Genomic DNA, 21,058 nt, shown 5'->3' with positions numbered 1-21,058 from the left:
GTAAAAAAAAAACAAAGATTCTTTTTGAAATGGAGCAGCTTTTAAGGTAATATAAAAAAAAAAATCGAAACAAATTTTATACACTATTGGTCAAAAGTTTGAGGTCGGTCGGGTTTTTAAATGTTTTAAAATAAGCTTCTCTTGCTCACCAAGGGTGCATTTATTTTATCAACAGTACAGTACAATTTGTAAAATTGTGAAATGTTATTGCACTATAAAATAAGTGTCCAAAAGTAGTTTATATTTTTATTTAGTTATTTATTCCAGTGATTTAATGATGAATTTTCAGCTTTATTACTCCGGTCTTCAGAGTCACATGATCCTTCAGACATTACTTATTATTGTTGTTATTAATAATATTATTATTAATGGTAATAGTAATAAAAGCAATAATCACTGGAGTATAGATTTCATTTAAAACTTCATACAATAAGAAAGCAGTTATTTCAAATGTAATAAATATTCAACAATTTAAAACTGACCCCAAACTTTTGACCGGTTATGCATATCCTTAAAAAACTTTTCTTCATTGACTCCTAACATAATTGCCAATAAAAATAGCAAATGAAATGTAAAAAAAGCTAAATATACAAAGTAATATAAAAGGTGTCCTCCCTTTATTTCTTTCTCCTAGAACTGCTCTTCATATCTTCAAGCTCCTTCTGTACTAGATGTGTTTCTGCTGTCGATTCTGAAAGCTGGAAAGGATGAATAACAATCCATCAAATTTGACACCACATAATTATAAAGAATATTGCTATGTTTTCAAGATGTGGCAGCTTTCGAAATGAGAATCCTTTAACTCTCACCATATCAAGAAGAACTTCAATCTTCAGCCTGAGCAGATTATTCTCCTCCTCTAACTGTAGATTCCTCTTCTTTAGTCGCTGAACTTCTTTTCCTGACACATTTCCACCTGATTCTGAGGTGTCGACAAATTTATTTATTACGGCTAATTGTCATTATATGTATTGGGGGTACTGTTGCAGCATGCAAGGCCATACCTGAAATCCACTGTCCGTCTTCGAATTTGAGGCTCTGACCACCAATGTTCATCACAGGAGATCCATATTCCAGACCCAATTCAATCTCACGGGTCGACCGATCCAACTTTCAAAAGAACATATAATGGATACAAATTTTTAATACGATGATATATATATATATATGATGATTATATGAAATTTTAGTATAGGATACTGTATGGATAATGCTAACGTTAAGTGAGTTTGTGGTTACAGTACTCAGCAATTTATGAGTATACTCCCCACAAATCTTTCATTTTAATTGATATTTCTATAGGATGTTCAAAAATTAGTAGTACAAATTTATATGTTAGGGGAAAATATAGAAATAATAAAAATAGCAAAAAAATTGAAAAAATCAAGAGAAACAAAAAAATATATACATATTTATATATACATACAATATTTACATATATATTTTGTTGAAATGTAGTTTGTATTTTTTCATGAATTTGTTGTATTATCTTTACATTTTTAAAGATGTTCTGTGACTAAAATATACTTTGAATAAATATATCTGTTTGATAAATTTGTTTTGTTAAAATGCCTCAATATATATATTGCTCATATTCACTGAAAAATTGATAATTTTTTTTTCAATTTCAAAATGGGATGTAAGCACTGTAAGTTACTATTGTTTCCTACAACAACCACAGTTTTTCTTCTTCCTTTTTTGCAGTTAAAACATGGTCAATTTTTTATAGGGATATTGGTTTAATTAACAGAAACGTGTACTTACTGTATGTAGATTGGAAAGCGATGCAGACTTTCGAGGTGGGGTTTTCTTGGGACTGAAAATATTGCCAAAGAGGGGCATTTTGAAGTAGATAGTCTGACTTCTTAACCTGCATCAATAACACAAGCGTAAATCGACAACATTTACAGCGTGATGGTGTTCGAGTTCGGCTTTGATTACAGTCAACTAAAGTTGAACAAAAGTCAAAAAAGTTCATCTTGATCTCAAAGTGACTCACCAAACGTGGAGGTGAGACTACCGTTAGCTTCGAGATTCGCGCTAACTTACTAGTAACTTACATGCACGTTATTAACACATAGTATTCAATTTATTGATGGAGTGAAACTGCTTTTATAAAACAAACGCATTTTCCTCACGACAGCTTCTTAGATGCTCCTGAAACCATAAGAGACATGTGTAAACAAACGGCTAATTCCGGGGGGAGCCTAGCAACGCCGGAAGTTAATATTTGTTAGATAAAAGTACCCTTTCAAAAATATCCAACGCCTGCTAAAATTCTGAGGCGTTTTCACTGGATCCAGAGGTTACATTCATAGATTACACTGATCTTAAAGATTTTCTGGTGAGCTAGGGGATTCGTGAAAATATAAGGACAAAAAACATTTATTATTTGAAATGTATACATTATATCATTATATATCTTGATATATATATATATATATATATATATATATATATATATATATATATATATATATATATATATATATATATATATAGAGTGGAGGAACTATGACGTCACTTTGTAGGCTAATCGGCTGCTAGCATAAAACTGGTTCCCTCGTGAAAATCCCTATGGGATTTTCCCATAGACTTTTCGAAGATTGCAAATAATAATCTCCGTGTTCAAACACGGTTCATTACACTTACACGTTTTGTCCAGCAGAATAATCCTCACACGAAAATACAACTTTGAACACTTTTGGATCTTAAATGCAAACGCAAGAGTTAAAAAGCTAACATTAGGCTATAAACGGACTACAGAGCCCTGGGGGCGCTCGTCTGTGACGTCAGCCCCACCCTGCTACAGACGACTTATCAAGCTTATTTTTAGAAATAATGTCCATGACAAAGAGTTAATCTCTCTGTTTATTACATTATAATCCACGGTATATATTATAAACAAATAAATACGCAAAAATACATAGACCTGTGCCTTTTGGATCGTTTTTACGTGGGAAATACATCTGTTTTGCTTTACGGTTGTTCTAAAAGTTTTAAAACTGTGTATAAATCTGCCTACATAGTATTATCATCAGACATATTTAAATAAGTGTATTGCTCGCGTGCACACAGTCTGCTTACCTTAACAGACGACAGAAATGAAGTTCCGTCATGGACATAGCAACATTCAAAATTCCTTTTTTGTCACGATATACACTGAAAAGCAGCCCATACAGTCACATGCTGTACATTTTACGGAGGAGTGTAAATATTGCAGTTATGACTGAGTAAAATGTGTTCAGATGAAGAAGAAAGACCCGACGAAAATCACTTGATCACGTTAAAATGACAGTTAACATGCATGTATTTCTACACATTTATTCACACGTTTGCATTACTGAGAGCAGGACAGAGACAGGCTGCACTAATAAGCAGTATCTTCATAATATTGTTTATTAAAATAAATTATCAACAAATGAATCTGTCTCGACAGCCTTTACAAGTGAAGGAATTATCTACACACAATCTGAATTCCCAATTAGAAAAATACTACAAACTATAAAATACTATTCATGAAAATACCTAAATAACAGACTATCCAAATGCCCAACACAAGCGAGCTGCGCTCCAGACCAGATCAGCTCGATGACGTATAATGTCTCCGACACCGCCTGTAGTCCCAATTAGCAACTTGATAGCAACCGTCTTTTTAAAGAAGCATTACCGATTTAAAAATTCAAAAGTGTGCTGTAACTGATGTGTTTTATGTCGTAGAACAAAACGTGAAAGTATTTTGAGTTTGTGTTTGCCACGGACCTTATTTAAGCGATTTTACTGAAACCCCATTCAAAAAACCCATTGACTTTGGGACGAGGGAACCGGAACTGCTAAAATGCTAACTCGCTTCCGGGTTTTTGCATACAAATTGACGTCATAGTTCCTCCACTCTATAGAGAGAGAGAGAGAGAGAGAGAGAGAGAGAGAGAGAGAGAGAGAGAGAGAGAGAGAGAGAGAGAGAGAGAGACATTTTTCCCTTTTGTATCGAAATACCTCAAACAGTTTAGTCTGAAAAAGAGCCAAAATAAAAAAGTGATGTGATGAAAAGTGATGATCCAAAACAAATTAAAATAAAAGCAATTTAAAAATTATCGCCATTCTCTATTTGTCTCTAATTCTCTAATTGTCTGATTGTCAGACACTATGTCAGAGTCTACCTCAACTATTTTATAAAGAATCCTCTCTGCTTCAGTTCTGCCTTCTACAACATGCAGTCATTATCAATCATATGCCTGGTGTCCACTAAAGTGGACACTTAAAAAAGGAGGATATTTTGAAACTCAAACAAGTTTACAGCTTTGAAAGCTAAATGTATTGTTCCTGACACTTCAATAAACAAATATATATGTAATAATAATAGTAAAAAAAAAATGTAAAAAGCTAAATATTACATACCTCTTTTCTTCCCATAAAATGACTCATTCATCAAACTCAAACATCTTAACATGCAGTAATCCAATAATTATTAAACAAGATACAAATTAATATATTATTCAAAAAAGGCTTAAAATAAATATAAGAATAGCGTTGGACAAATGTCTATTAATTGAATTTAATCAAATCAAATCACTTTTATTGTAACATCATGAGCAGCAGCACGTGTGCTATGCCTATGAAGAGTGAAAAGCTTAGATAGATAGATAGATAGATAGATAGATAGATAGATAGATAGATAGATAGATAGATAGATAGATAGATAGATAGATAGATAGATAGATAGATAGATAGATAGATAGATAGATAGATAGATAGATAGATAATGTAATTATAATAATTGATAAGTAAATAAATACATTTAAGTTTATATGTAGTTAAGTAATCTAGTTACAGTAAAAAAATACTATAATGACCAGAAAGAATGTAATAATGTAACAGTAGGAACAAAGACTTCACAGTAAAAACTGCTTCTTTATATTAGAAACTATGGGATGACTTGTTGGCTTAGTGGTTAGCACTGTTACCTCTCTGCAAGAAGGTTAATGGCTCGAGTCCCGGCTGGGTCTGTTAATATTTCTGTGTGGAGTTTGCATGTTCTCATCGTGCTCATGTGGATTTCCTCCGGGTGCTCTAGTTTTCCCAACAAGTCCAAAAACATGGTATGGGTGAATTGGGAAACCTATTGTTTGTAGTGTTTGCGTGTGAATGAGTGCGTAGGATGTTTCCCAGTGATGGGTTGCAGCTGGAAGGGCATCCGCCTTGTAAAACATATACTGGATAAGTTGGCATTTCATTCCGCTGTGGCGACCCCACATTATTAAAGGGACTAAGCTGAAAAGACAATGAATGGATGTGTGTGTGAGTGTGTATGGGTGTTTCCCGGTACTGGGTTTTAGCTGGAAGGGCATCCGCTGTGTTGACCCTTGATTAATAAAGTCGAAGAAAATGTATGAATGAATTAGAAGCTATTTAGATGCCTTTTACCAGATTTTTACATCACTCAATTATGATCATATTTTGGAGGAATGTGACTTCTAAACGATTTGAAACCAATGAGCTAGATGTCTTACACATTCACTGTCTCTACATTTTCATTTCTTACACTGATTACTTTATTTTTTTATAACGAGGTTAAATTCATTTTGAATAGCCTACTTTTATGACATCCTAAATGAGCACTGAAGTGTGAATGATAGTACTAAAGTTGACCACTGAGGCCCTGTTGTACTTTTACAACAGACAATTAAAAATATTTAACTCTATTCTTTCCTCAAACGGGCGACATGGTGGCTCAGTGCAAACTGTCGCCCCAGAGCAAGAGGGTTGCTGGTTCAAATCCCGGCTGGGTCAGTCGGCCTTTCTGTGTGGAGTTTGCATGTTCTCCTTGTGTTCGGATGGGTTTCCTCTGGCTCCAGTTTCCCCCAGTCCAAACATATGCGCTATAGGTGAATTGAATAAACCAAATTGTAAACTATAGTGTATGTAAGTGAATGATGTGTATTGATGTTTCTCAGTACTGGGTTGCAGCTGGAAGGGCGTCCACTGTGTAAAACATATGCTGGATAAGTGGCGGTTCCTTCCACTGTGACGACCCCTAATGAATAAAGGGACTAAACCAAAGGAAAATGAATGAATTTTCCTCAAACATGAGGGAAAATGCGTGTATGGATGACACAGATTCCTAAATGCTTTTCACTGTTATCATGGGCATACAGTTAACATTTTTATTATAAGCAAAGTAGAGCTTTGTGTTTTTCCTCATGAAAGAGTTGCCAAGTTTTTTTTTTTTTTTACAGAAAATCACCCATGCCCCTAGTGGCTGAATGCTCTACTTTGAACAAAAAAAGGATCCGTCTCTCTGCCTTTAGGACCTCACAGTCTGGACGGTTGAGTTAAACTTGAGCGCAACTTGGGGTAAACCAAACGGCTCAAGTCGCACATGATCTGTCCGCTGATTCGGGGCAGGCGAATGAATTAAAATAATGATTTCGAAGGAATAAAACACTCAAACCTTCTACCTGACTATTCAAGGGATTTATTTCTTTAACAACAGCTTCTAGTGGAAGAGAAGATCTAAAGTCTTAGGTGGGTTGAATGTCCTTCCAACAAGCTTGTGTTTTAGCATGGTTCTTAGCTTGACTTTTTAATCAAACTGACTTATGTTTAACATCTTTAAAATCAAAGCATTGTAGCTTTCATTAGTTCCTTTGCTGCTTTATGAATAAAGCTAAAATATCTTTAAATGCGGCCTCGCTGCAGCAGATCGGAAAATGTAAGTTAGCTTGCTAATTGGCTACCAGGAGATTTTTTAAAGCGATTTTATACCATCCGGTGTAGAAACGCTCCGCTGGGTTGTAATTTTAAAATGCTAAACTGTAAATATGCGTTTTAGATCTTTGTTGGTAACGTTTTGTGTGGGTAAACTAAACTCATCATTGATAATAATTGGTGTAAACAAATCTGAAGTTGACAGCATTAGCGGGCTAGCCGGGCGCTAGCTCGCGGTAAAGCTAATGCTAACCCGCAACCAGTGCAAGTTAACTTTTTCATTGTGTAGCACGTACAGCTCATTTCAATCACATATCGGTGTAAAATGTCTTGTATAGCGATATCCATCGATGAGTGTTATCAAGTACCGATATGGTAATAATGCTAGTTGTTTGTTATCTCATCGAGTCATGAGAGAGTTACATTAGGGGGTGTTTCTCTTAGGCGAGCTCGGGGATGTGCTCACACTTGCTTCCCTCAAAGGCCTTGAAGATTATATGTCTGTAATACTTAGTATTTTTGCATACAGTTATAATTTAGTTGCCATGATTGTGTTTAATTAAGTGTATACAACTTTTCATCTTTAGTTTTCTTCTTGACTAATTACTGCCATTACGTTTTCCACCCCAGTATTCAACATCGTTTGCTTGCTAGGAAAAAAACACACAACTCAAATGTTTTCATGTAGAATGTTATATATTTTACTTTTATTATAAACCATTTGTAGTAATTGCTTGTTTTTTGTTGTTAGTTTTTTTCATGATTGATGCATGTTGTAAATTGTTGTGATATGTTGCAGCTATGGATCTAGAACGACAAAAGCGCAAGGAAGAAATACAAAAAGCTTTGGGCTTCATCCAGTAAGTTTGTAGTTTTCTTTCCACAATACAGATATGATGTTAACAGACTCTCCTCCGCTCTCTCTTTATGTGGAATAATCCAAATATTGCTTGATGTACTTTTTCTTTTTGCCACAGGTCATCTTTGCCTTTTCCCGAACCTGAAGGTTATGAGGTATGACTTACTTGTATTATCCCTTAAGAAAAAATGCCCCACCTAGATAATCCATTGTGATTGTATTTTGCTAGCGTAATTTTAAATGGAAACACTCTTTCTTTCTTTTCCCAGGCATTCCTGACTCAGCTGGTCTGTAATTTGCTGGATGAAGGTAATGCAGTGTATCGTGATGGAGAATGGAGACAGGCAGCAGTCCATTACAGCGAGGGTGTGAATGTAGCTCGCTACGCTCAGTCAGAAGCTCTGGTCATTCCTCCTGAGCTGTTAGAGAGCCTTTATGTAAACCGGGCAGCTGCACATTATAGTCTGGTGAGCTTGATTTTCATTGGTTGACGTGTAAATCATGTAAGTCATGTAAACTGAGAAGTTCATTGTACGGAAATGACAAGAACAGTTACATGTTGTATATGTGTTATTTGCAAATCAGATTTGTTTTGTGTTGTGTGCTTAGGGCGAGTACGAGCGGGGAGTGCAGGACTGTGACAGTGCACTGTGTGTGTCAGAGGGCAGTCGCAGGGCTCTCTACAGGAAGGCACTTTGTCTGAGGGACCAGGGCCGATTTAGAGAGGCTTATGAGTGCGGCACTGGATGCCTACTAACTGCTCCTCACGTATGTTTTCATTTGTAGAATCAATTGCATATTTATTTGTATTTTACAGTACTTAAAACACTACAGTTTACCCAAAAATGGAAATTGACTCACAATCAAGTGCTTGTTCACTTTTGCAAGTTATTTTTTTTGTTTAAACACAAAGAGGATTTTTTATTAATAATACTGGAAACTGATGTCATTGACATCTATACCAGGAAAGAATTTGGATTTTGTGTTAAAGTCAGGGTGAAGAGATTTCTGAGCTTTTTCCAAACACATTCTGAATGTCATAAATGTATAGCTGAAGCTTTTCTGTCATTATTAGCTAGGCGGTGCATTTTGTTGCAGTGGAAGTCTCCTAAACCCCCATCCCATAATCAGTGGATAAAAGATGCCTTATTTTTTTGTTGAATTAGAAAAAAAATTAAACATAATCTTCAAGGTTCAGTGGTCAAATTTTCTAATGTTTGGTTGCCATTTTTGGAACATGTCAAGGTTCTGAGACTGGAGGGAGTTACTTTGGAGTGAATGGTTGCCTATCTTGCATTTTTGTTTTGATCTGTGCCTTCAAGATGAGTATTAGTGCTGCTGATATAGCAAAAACGTACAACTTTTTCTTGACGTAAAACCACAAGTTTAAAGAACGTGCCACCCACAGCCTATTTAGTTTAATATATTTTCCCCTTTCTCTTGTTTTTTTTTTTCCGTTTATTTCTTTTATTATCATTGTTTATTTTACTTAATGCACCATGCTGACAACCTCAATGTCTGGTACCGACCTGTTTATAAGCTCAATTTGAAAAATTAATGCACATCATATAGTGTTTATGCACGTCATATACTGTGTCTCATACAATCTGTGGCTCCCTCCCTATCCTCATAACACCTACTGTGTCATTGATTCTTTTGCTTAATATTGAGTTACTTTTACTGTTCATTTTATTACTTTCACTGTTTATTATCAGAATATAGCAACACAATGTATTGCAATAAGCAATATTATTGTGATTTTAGGACCATTTTGACACTATAATAGCATCATTATGCAAGTACACTCTTCCAGTGAACACTATTTTATTCTTAAGAGTATTTAATTTAATTAAAGTCATTTTAACATTTGAATAATTAGGTATCGGAATCAGAATGGGAAAACAGATATAGTAAACAAATATAAAATAACAATAAATGTTACCAAAAATGTCCAAGGTAAAAAGAACTAGAAAATTGTAACTAATCTCTTTTCAGTCATCTGGCACCCACATGAAAATATACTCTAGGAATTTATACTAAATACTATAGTTTTTTTTTTTAACCATACTGACACTGATGACTCCAGTAGAGATAGAGAGGGTGTGCAATCAGCTAAAATTTGGTTAGAATTGTTTTTTTCTTATGTATGGACAATTTATAAATTGCATCACCAAAGCACAGTATTCACAGTTTGCATCTAAAGCACATGTAAGCGCAAGCTGTACTGCTTTCTCTTTATTGTAAAGCACATTGGAGCACTCTGATGTTGCTAAGCAATTTTGAGCCACAATGACATTGAAGAAGGTTTCAGCACAGCTCTGACCCATGTTGTTATCTATTTGAGCGCACTCAATCATGTATGTCTGTAAAAAGCCAAATGAGGTAACATTACCAGAGGAAGCATCTATTCAGGTTGTAGCAGTGGATTTGATTGTTGAGAAAGACTCACTTTCCTCTGAGTGGGCGTGGTTTTATTGCCTCCAGCCGTTTGAGAGCGTAAGAGAGTCCTGCTAATTTATCAGAGATTTTGATTACTAGAGGGATTGTTAACTCTTTACTTGTCAGCATATTTTTTTAAGTTTATGATTTTTACCTAAAATTGACAGGCCAGTATATTTTCTGCAAGGAATATATGACAATATTATTTAGAAAAGCATTTTTTTCTGTCTTCATGTGGTCATGTTTTATCATTAACTGAATACAGAAAGATCAAATACACAAACATTTGATGTATTAAAAAAAAAAAAAACATGTAACTTGTTCCAGATTGACAGAGGCAGCTCATTTCACTGTGGTGAGCACTGATAAAGAAGAGAATAAGCCAAAAGAAAGCTGTTTAGCTATAACTGTTACACATGATCTAACGTTTACTTTATTTGATTGTCTTACATTTCGTAAATTACCTAAAACATGGTATACAATTAAAAACTTATCGGTGGTAGGGAAAGAGTTAATAATGCATTTTTTTATTGTGTGACACACTCGGAACTTTAATATTGCTTTACACAGACTTTAAATGGAAAAAAAAAACTCAGACAAGTGGAGGTTGAGCGAAGATGACAAAATTTTTCATTTTTGTGTGAACTATCCATTTAAAAGTCAGCAAACTTTAAACCTACTATCGATCAAATCTTTTTCCTCCACTGTGCAATTGAAGAGAGTCTTATGATCCTGGTTGGTGTCTCTTGTGTTGACATCAAATACTAGTGATGTACAATTCTCATCAAGAGCCAGTCTGATCTCTCCCTATGGCAGATGCAAATGCACTTGTCTGCATCGTGTCAGATTGATTTCCACAATTGAAAGAGGTCTGAAACTGATCTGTAAATAGCTAAATCTGTGATGTTTTCCCTGCGTGGTTCATTTCTGATCTGTGCCACATGAGAGAAAAATCAGAATTGGGCCACTTGGACCATGTGATTATAAATGCTTCCAAACTGATGTTTATGATGCTTCAAGTGATTTAATTTTTATTAACCTTTTTTAATTATTTTTCCAAGAATCCCTTAAATTAATAATAATTTGAAGCATCATAAGTATATTTACTGTTATTTGAATGATATAAAATAGTATTAATTAGCACAACCATTTTCAACATTACTAATAATTTATGAGCTCCATATTAGCATAATATGTGAAGAGTCGTGAGAGTAAAGTAAAGCCTGCAGAGACTTAAGCTTTTATAAATATATTAATGCAAATATAATATTTTAGTTATACTGTTTTGTTTATTTGTTTGGTTTAGTGGGCAAGTGTAGCCTTAACAAAAATGCTAAATAAATCATACAGACTCAAGTGTTTTACTACTATAGGAACATCATTTATTTATATTTATAATATATGAAGTGTATTAGTATGATTTATTTTGTGTATTCATTTAACTAACAGATTGGTTTATTTTAAACAGGACAGGCAAGTCAGTGAGCTTGCTCAGGATCTAGCCAACAAACTTGGTTTGAAAATCCGCAAAGCATACGTCAGCCCTCAGGTTTGTCCTTTAGATAAAATGTCATTAGTTTAAATTATTGCTGTTTACAGTTCTGCCCTTCCTAAAACACCTTTTTTTATTTCAGCTTGATTCTACAACATCTGGGACAGACAACAATGGAGAAACTAATTCTCCTACTGGGGAGGCAAGTTAAATTAAACAACAAAGTTTGTTAATAAAAAAATACATACACTTAAAGGTGCAGTAGGTGATCAGCCAGAATGCTGGAATTAGCATAATTGCTTTGAAAATTTACTTTCCTCCCCTGCCATCCAAAGCCACGCCTCATTACGCGCACCGAATAGATGATGATTTAAAGACAATATACAGCCTTATATAACACTAGGTCATGTCATTCACCAAATAAAAAAACTCTATGGGGACAAGCATTTTGTCCAGCGTAGTTGTTGACAGGCCAGCGGGTGCAGGAATTATATTTCCCCAAAACTGGCATTGGGGTAAAGTTGGTTTTATATCTGCACATTCAAACTTTCTCCTTAATAAAATAATTTCAGCAAAATCATTGTTTGCAAATTCTAAATAGTGAAATCATATATTCTGCCAGTGATTATAAAATACAACATTGTTCACAGTCAATGAAATAGTGCTAATGTTGTTTTGAAGTCATACCTACCCACTATTTCAGACTGAGTATTCAAAGTAACAGAGTGGGAGCGTGTCGCAGGCTGTCACTGTTGAATGAATGAATGAATGTGCGAATATAAATCAAACTTCACCTCAGTAAAGCTGATTAGGTGGAAGAGCACATTTACTTATGTTTTGTTATTCAGCTAAATAAAAATCTGATCAGAAAAAGAGTGCTAAAAGCTGAAATATCGTGTAATGTTTTATATATATATATATATATATATATATATATATATATATATATATATATATATATAATTATTGTTTAGGGTTTTTTCAGAAAGAAGTTTAGGCTGATGCAGAGTTTGCCTGGTGTCTTTCTGTCAGCTCTACGTGACCACTTCACATGCTCTCACAATTGATGATACTCCTGCATAAAGAGGCTGCGCAGAAATACAATTTTAAATTTGTTGACAGAGTTTGAGTTACCTGTCTTAATTGAGTTATTTTTCACCCTGACAATTTTAAATTGAACAAACATTTTTTAGTCTTACTCAGAATATAAAAATACATACAAATACATTCAGATCATTTACTTCAATCTGCACTATTGGAATGTGAAGAGACTTAACCAGCACAACTAAAATGTTTCTGAAGACAATCAACTACTGCACCTTTAATATAAAATTATATTTATTTTTTCAGAATTTGGATTAAATGTGCAAATTGCCTTGTTCCCCCCCTTTTTTTTCCAGACCTCCTCAAATGGTCTTGAGACTTTGAATGATATTGGATCAGGTATTTACAACCATACATGTATAAAAAAGATTGTGCAAATGAGTTGGGTGATTCAGTTTGCTTATCTGTTTCTTCCACAGACTTAACAAGTGCCCAATGCATCCCTGCCCCTCTGGCTACACCAATTCCTGTCAGTGATGACCCACAGATTCCTTCACTGGACCCAGTTGAGCCCCAAGACATGCCAGAAAGCCCAAGCCAGGAGCCGTCGGGACGGGTGCCATACTCCGTGCCTGTATCTGAACACATGGGAGAATGTGTAATGAATGAGGACACTTCATGTCTGGACACCTTGCTGGAAAGTATTCCCAAAGGGGCAGAGGTCAGCGTGGTGAGTGCAATAGAAAAGACATGGTCATTTAATGTTGGATGGGTCAATGCATTTACTGATTATTCCTCTTGTCATTAGAACCCAGTTCAAGGTGCCATTCCTACAAACCTACCTAACACTGCTGTGGGTTTGAGGCCTCCATACTCTCCGGGTCTTCCAGGATCCACACCTCAGCTCGCAGCTCAATTTTTCAACTCTGCTGTCAGTCCACTTCCACCACTGGAGCCCTTTACAGCATTGGGTCAAAGCGAAGCCTCTTCCCAGACAATGGAGTCTCTTGGTTCCTTCAGTTCTGGGGCTGCTGACACTGCAGGGAAAGGATCATTGATCACAGGGGGACTGGATTCACTTTCCGAGTACACACTTCCTGGTGAGTCTCTAAAGGCTGGTTTAAGTTCGCCTGGGTGAATGTGAAGTTATCAAGGCGTTAGCGAATGATTGCTTTTGGTGTGTAAACATCATTTCAGCTTGCAGTGCTCACGAGTGCTGCACAACTCTACATATAAACGAGCAGAGTCTGGCCAAGTTGAGTGGCTGTGCATTTAAAACATTTGGGAATCCAAAACAACTGCCTGATGTCAAGTCCTTGAGGTTTTTTTTTTTTTTTTTTAAGTTTTTAGGAAACCGTTTGTGGAAAGGTTGTCCAAGGCTTTTTAAGTAAATTATTTTTTAAAATTTGAGAAATGTTTTACTTTTGAGTACGCAGTTAGCTTGGATATTTATAAAATCTAGCTTGAGTTAATTTCCCCAACTGTTTTCTTGAGTGTCCACAATTATCATCCACAACATGTTTGTGCTTTAATCGTGTTTTAACTAAATTCATTCATTTGGTTGCATATGCGCCCGAAAATTAATCTATGCGACCCTATAATATATTTGGGAGCATTTGTGTGACTGGATATAATGGTTGTAGAGCTGTTTAGATTTTTTTTCTAAAATCGTGCGGAGTCGCTCTTCCCTGTTGCTACATTGGTTCATATGAGCTGTCAGTCACTTAAGTCTTTCCGCTGTCAGATGACAGGGAGGAAGCTTTTATGACCGCAGGAAATCAATGGCTGAACAGTAAAAAGCACACATGTTTGCAAACCCCACCTAAAGTTGAGGCGCAGATGAAAGCAATCATTCCGTATTGAATGTTGATCCACCAGCCGAGATCAATCGAGTGTTTTTGGAGAAGGTGCAGACATCCCAAGTCTCCCGGATGTTGCTGGAGTATCCCGCAAATACATAGAGACTCCCGGATGCCCGCAAATGAATGATAATCTCCCGGAAATCGCGCATCTCCCGCCCGGTCCTTAAATTCGTTGCACACCTCTCTTGACCGCATCCCTCCTAGCTCTTCGGGTACATCGCGTGCAACTCACCCTCACCGCTCTTCAGGTATGTTGCGCGCAACTCACCACAACCTCCCTTCAGGTACGTCTCGTGCGCACACGCCCCTACTCAGATACGTTGCTCACTCAACCGCTCACTTAAATTGACAAAAACCAAAACTTTTAAAGAGTGATAGAAGTGAGACTTTTCTTCCTTTCTTTTGTCAGTTCTTTCTGTAGATGTATATTATATTTCTATTTAGTTCATGACTGTTTTGCAGCTTTCAGCATTGAATTGATTGATTTATTAGTCTTTCATTTGTTTTGTAGCAGAAATATTATTTAAATAATAAAAATAAAAACAAAAGCACAAAATAAATACTGCAATGCTTATTTTTTATTTGATGCAAACCATTTTTTTCATAAAGTAACAGAAGTTTTATAGCAGATAACTCCCATTCAAGCACATTCAAAGCAGCATTATAATGAGAAATGTAATTTATTGTTACTAATATTATTGTCATTTTCATCATCATTAATATTCTATGATTATTAGACATATATTTTGGAATTATTGCACAAATATCAAGTCATATCAGCATTAACTAGATAATTGTTTCTGGTTTTTGTTAGTCCTATTGATGTTTTAAAATACAATAAATCCCTTAAAATACAATTTGCAATGGTGCTCATTCATTTTTGGTGGTGCTCCTAAATTTATTTTTGGTGTTCCTAAATATTTGAAGTTGGGAGCACCGGTGCTACCAAGTAAAAAATTATTTCGAGCACTGTTTCTAAACCATGTTCCTGGAGAAGAACCAGCTCTGCACATTTCCAATGTCTCTTTAACCAAACACACTTGATTAGGATCAGCAGCTCATTAGCACAGACTGAAAACCTGTAATGGCTGTGACAGACAAAGAAGACATGCAAAACATGCAGTGTTGGTGGTCCTCCAGGAACCTGGTTGAGAAACACTGTATTTAGTTTCTCCACCCAATGACTTTACCACTGTTTCATCATGAGAGTTACACTGAGTCGCCCCCTGTTGTTACAAATAATAGCACAATGATGAGCGTGTCGAGTATAAAGCCTCATTCATACAATTGGCAACTAGGTGGCTTTTTTGAGCGAAAGCCAATAGGAGCACCAGTAGAGCTAACGTGATCCTGTTGTATAGACCTACACAGCCCTGCATTTGAAGCAAGTCGCTACCCAGAGTGATAGGCAGCCTCAAAGTCACTGCTATTGTGAGTGAGGCATAAGAAGCCTTCACGCCCTGCAGACCCAAGCAAATGTATAAATCAGCCTATTGAATGTGGCGTGTAAAAAACACTGCTGTTCTATGATGCAGTGTACACTAGTGTGTTTTCATTTTAAAATGGCATTTTAGAACAAAAAATTCTCCTCATCTGGACTGCATCAAATGAATAAAGTGCCACTTATTCATAACTATCCAAAATCTCTGTTCTGGAAAAAATCCTGAACAAAAGTTTTCACAAAGTTTTCAGCAAATCTATTCTTATCTATTATAATAGTATTTTTTTTTTGAGTATCAGATCAGCTAAAGGATCATGTGGCACTATTATGAATGTCTTCACAATATTTCGAGTTTTACTAATTTTATCCAAATCATTTTCTCTTTTCTTCCAAATCTCAGGTGGACGAATCTCTCACTGTTTCATCCCTGGTTTGCGTAATCATAATGCCGCTAATGCAGTGAGTTAAAACTCCTCTGTTTTTGTTAATTCACACAGTTTGTCCCTTTTAACTCTCCTCTGTACAATAATTTAAATGTTGAGCTATTTCCTAGTCTGAGAATTGTTCTTTTCTGCCAACAGAATGGGCCAGTTGGTACCAACCTTTCTCTGCTGTCACGAAACCCTCTGGCTGCCACACATGAGTTCAGACAGGCCTGTAATGCTTGCTACAGTCGCATAGGTACTGTACCTCTCAGCTGTATATAGTTATGTATGCTACGAGAAAAACAATTCATATCAAAACTTTTCCAGAGCATTTTATACCAGTCTGATCTTCAGTAAGTTAAAATTTTCTGAATTAGGCCCCAGAGTTATGGACTACCATTATCAGCCTGAGGCAGCGCACCGCTGTAAGAGAGATGTGCTGCTCTGTCGCCTCAAAACTGCAGACGACCCCATCTGGAAGAGGGTGCGACCTCGTCCAGCTCGTAATAACTTCCTTGGGGCATTTGTTCTCTGCAAAGGTATGGCTTTGTTTTGATTAGAGAAATGTGCAAACTATTTACAGTGGATAGATGTTTTAGTAAGGGATGCATACTACTACAAGGGAATTGTAATGGATACTACAATGGGATTGGCAAATGATAGTTTTAGTTTTGATATCCGTAGTAATCTCATCCTGGAAACAAAAGATATTAGGATTTTTTCCCCCTAATATCTAAGTAGCCATAGGTTTGTTTAAATGCATTTAATAAAATACTGTAATTGCATTACCTTTGGCTTTGACATTGGATTATAATTCAAAGCAATGCAAATCACTGTGCTCTTACAGCTATATAAGAGCTGAGACCAAAATTATTTTAAACAAGACTCTGCTTCAGTGCGGCATGGGACAGGATTTTATTGTGACTTTGGGTTTATGCCGTTATCCTCGTACTGCGAGACTGCCCCAAAATGGATATAATACACATGGATGAAAGCAAATGAAATTATATTTATCTACGCATAGAAACAAGGATGCATTACGGTCCTTTCAGGTGGGATGGGGATGGAGGACTCGCCACCCGCATGTGACTGTTTCTATGCGGTGCAGATTTCCAATGTTTTGTTTCATAAGCGCGGTTCGGCTTAAGGTCTAATTAATCACAAAAGTAATCATCAGCAGTGTCACATTTGTATTTGCTAAGATCTAACACAATGTTGCGATTGGCATATGTTTATTGTTTTCTGATAAGAGATTAATTTTAGACATGGCTGCGACGAATCGGCAATAGCCTATTGCTTTAATATTAAATAGCCTATTTGACCTATAACGTTTCACTGAGCTCAGTAAAATGTTCTTTGATAAGTTATTAATAATCTGTTCAATAATTCTTTAATGCCAAAATGATTGGTAAAATACAAGTTGTAATTTAATTTAATGTAGGCTAGTTTAAATAAATAAATAAAACATATTTTAATAGCCTATATAAATAAATATAGGCCTAACATATTTTTTAATTAAATAAATAGGTTCAAATCTATCAAATTAAACACAAATAAACAAGTATGTATATTCTGTGTATTTAAAGGAGCTATCAATGCATGCTCTGAAGAAAACAGGCTATAGGCCACCTTGAAACCTTAATAGGCAATTAATAACATCTACAAAAGATAAATAGTTTTTTTTTGTGAAAGCAAGAGAGAATCTTGCGGGAGTGCTGTTATAAAGCAGTCTCAAATGACCAACAATCGCAACAAATTTTATTCCAGAAATTTTGAGCTGGTTTCTAATTGCTTTAACTTTCTTCTCCAGTTGTTTCATTTTTTAAAATCATTTTATTTAACTTGATTGTTAATTAAATCCAGTTTTGTTATTTAGTCTATTATTTATAGGCCTAAGCAACAAAGTTTGATGAAAAAGAGATGTGGCTGTGTCGTTACGGGCAGCTCGTGCTTCAACTGCTGCTGCTGAGATAGAGATAGAGATAGAGATAGAGAGAGAGAGAGAGAGAGAGAGAGAGAGAGAGAGAGAAAAGAGCGCATGCTCGAGTGCAATCGAAATAATGCATTTTTATTAAAAAATGTATTTGACCTATTGATGTAGGTCAAGTGATGTTGATGTGAATAGCTGAAGCTGTCAAATTATTTGTAGTTCATTTATTATTAATAATGATGATTAAAAATAATAATTCTATTCATTTAATTCAATAATGCACATAAAACATGTAATAGGTCTACATTAATGCAAAACGAGCTAAATATCGTCTTTAAAATCGTTATAGGTTTTAGCTCTCGGCAATATCTTTGCCTATCGTCAATACACGATCGGCACAACTCTAATTGAGATTACTGCTCTAAATATGTTCTTTTAAATGTCTTTGAAAAGATCTTTAAGAAACATTTCAAATATTTTGGAAAAGTAAATATGTCAGACTAAATAATTAATGGAAATTATTTACTTCTGCTATCTTCATTCATTTCAAAAACAGATTTCTTTGCAACTTAACACATCTTTGTCATGCTTGGCTGTTGGTGCATATGCAATTTGTTTTTCAAATGTCTACTGTGACTTTTCTACACTGCAGCAAACCTTAAAACCTTGCCAGTACTGGGTTAATATTTCATAACTTGACTTTAGCAATGTGTTGGAATCATTTCTCAGAATTTGCTACGTAGATTGATTTTTATACCTCAAGGCAGTTGCTGAAGATTTGCTGACTACATATGTATGACGGGGCTTTAGTGCATATTTTGCAGTCTTTTTTTTCCCTTTTTGGGCAATCTTTCTAAAGCCTGATTTGGTATGGCTATCTATTTGCCTAACATTATGTCATAAAACACGCAACACAACAAGATTCCGGTGGCAAGATTTTGGCTACCCGCAGCAGACACAATGTGATTGAAATATTTAAATACCACAGATATTTAGAGAGTATTAAAGTGATAGTTCACCCGAAAATGAATATTGTGATCATAACTCACCCTTTTTCTAAACCAGTTTTTTTTTTTGTGTGTGTGTGTGTATGTGTGTGTGTGGTGTTGAACGCATCCTAAAGATATATTTTTTAGTAGTGTTAAATTTGTTAACTATTGAAATCCACAGTAGGAAATCAAATAAGTAAGTCTGTTGTTTGAGGTTTCCAACATTGTTCAGTATATACACTACCTGAAAAAATGTCTTTTTACCTATCCAAGTTTTAGAATGAAGAAATAATAACTTACCTTCTTGATCTTAGTCGATCATTTTGTATCAGAAGTGGCATATTTGAGAGGCAAAGGCCTCTACATTACATTTATTTTACCAAAATACAAAATGATCATACCTTGATTTTTAATTGTATTATTAGGACAGTAAAGTCTGACTTTGCTGAGACAAAAGTCTTGTCGCTTAACAGAAATAATGTACAGTATAGAATATAAAGTCATGGTGCAGTGGAAAAGATTTTAAACTGTGTTTGACTCCCATGAGCTTAGAGGACTGCATCCACACATCTCTGCAATGATGCAAATAACAAACAAAAAAAGATGTGGTTATCACACTCTACACCTGATGCAGTCTTATGTTCCATGAGTGTGTTTGTGGCTCAAAATTATGGATTTAATTTTATGCCAATTCATTAATTATGTAAAGATCATCTTCCGTGATTATATTTTTTACATTTCTACTGTAAATATACCAAAAAGTATTTTTTTTAAAGTATTATGCATTGCTTGGAACTTTAGACATCTTAAAAGGTTATTTTCTCAATATTTGGATTTTTTTGAAACCTTAGATTCAAAATTTTTACATTTTTCTATATCGGCCAGTTATTGTTATATCCTAACAATCCATACATCAATGAAAAGCTTAATTATTCAAATCTCATTCTCCCCCAAAAAATTCTTGATTTGTGGTCCAGGGTCACATATGATCATTTAGATTTCCACTGATTGTTATTTTTTTTGCAGAGGTACAAGAGCGTCAGGAGTGCCAGTATGGTGAGAACTGCACTTTTGCCTATTGCCAGGAGGAGATCGACGTCTGGACCCAAGAGAGGAAGGGAGCTCTGAGTCGCGAGCTACTGTTTGACCCTCTGGGCACCAATGAACGTAGGGCCCTCAGTGTCACCCGTCTCCTCCAGCTCCATATGGGCATGTTTATGTTCCTCTGTGAGGTAATGCTTATTTTCATATTTAATGCTAGCCATTGGGTCCTTGTTAGGAAATATCTTCTAACTCTGGCCTCTGACTTCCTGTAGGAATGTTTTGACAGTAAACCTCGAATCATTAGCAAGAGAAGCAAAGAAAATCTTGCTGTGTGTTCCAATCTCACTGCACGACATCCCTTTGATGACAACAAGTGAGTCATCCTCTCCCGACTTGTCTTTTTTAACCTTAAATTAAATTACAAATGTACTTTTTGAAGTACTTAAAGGGTTAGTTCACTTAAAAGTATCCAGCAGAAGCTTTTTAATCGTTATTTTGGGCTTTTCCATCTCTACAATGGCAATAGTCTGCTAATATTTATCAGAAGTCTGCAAAAATTTACCAAAAGAAGATCAATAAAGTGCATTCAAGTTGCATACATAATAAAAAGTGCCAAAAATGACTCCAGCGGGTGAAATAAAGGCTTCCTGTTGTGAATCGATGTGTATGAACCGTTTTGTATAAAGATTTGTCTAACGCAGTAGTGCAGTGAAGAGAGAGTACCTAAATGGTTAGATATCCAGCTGATAGCCCTAAATGTGGCATAAAATGCAGCTAAAAGCAAAAGATGGCTCCCACAGCTCATCGGACATTATGAAAAATAGT

At 35.5% G+C, this 21,058-nt stretch overlaps 2 protein-coding genes across 2 annotated transcripts in view; one reads left to right on the top strand and one right to left on the bottom strand.

The window, feature by feature from the left end:
* Nucleotides 1–604: 604 nt before the first annotated feature.
* cby1 (chibby 1, beta catenin antagonist) lies at nt 605–2,175 on the bottom strand. Its single transcript, NM_001003838.1, is given in 5 exon segments — nt 605–698; nt 810–922; nt 1,005–1,110; nt 1,765–1,870; nt 2,000–2,175. Coding segments are annotated over 4 exon segments (378 nt in total). The 5' UTR covers nt 1,843–1,870; nt 2,000–2,175; the 3' UTR covers nt 605–617.
* A 4,131-nt stretch (nt 2,176–6,306) lies between these two features.
* Nucleotides 6,307–21,058, top strand: part of zc3h7bb (zinc finger CCCH-type containing 7Bb) — a 35,763-nt gene continuing 21,011 nt past the window's right edge. The window contains exons 1-15 of the mRNA XM_021480297.3: nt 6,307–6,525; nt 7,508–7,568; nt 7,686–7,722; nt 7,837–8,034; nt 8,177–8,335; nt 11,475–11,555; nt 11,641–11,700; nt 12,899–12,941; nt 13,022–13,272; nt 13,351–13,642; nt 16,246–16,304; nt 16,427–16,526; nt 16,648–16,809; nt 20,216–20,421; nt 20,506–20,606. Of these exons, the coding sequence (XP_021335972.2) occupies nt 7,510–7,568; nt 7,686–7,722; nt 7,837–8,034; nt 8,177–8,335; nt 11,475–11,555; nt 11,641–11,700; nt 12,899–12,941; nt 13,022–13,272; nt 13,351–13,642; nt 16,246–16,304; nt 16,427–16,526; nt 16,648–16,809; nt 20,216–20,421; nt 20,506–20,606 (1,808 nt within the window). The 5' untranslated portion in view covers nt 6,307–6,525; nt 7,508–7,509. The remainder of the gene's footprint in view (nt 6,526–7,507; nt 7,569–7,685; nt 7,723–7,836; nt 8,035–8,176; nt 8,336–11,474; nt 11,556–11,640; nt 11,701–12,898; nt 12,942–13,021; nt 13,273–13,350; nt 13,643–16,245; nt 16,305–16,426; nt 16,527–16,647; nt 16,810–20,215; nt 20,422–20,505; nt 20,607–21,058) is intronic.

Source organism: Danio rerio, chromosome 12 (assembly GCF_049306965.1).
Source record: "Danio rerio strain Tuebingen ecotype United States chromosome 12, GRCz12tu, whole genome shotgun sequence".
NCBI classification, from domain to species: domain Eukaryota; kingdom Metazoa; phylum Chordata; class Actinopteri; order Cypriniformes; family Danionidae; genus Danio; species Danio rerio.
This window is presented reverse-complemented; position numbering and strand designations above follow the sequence as displayed.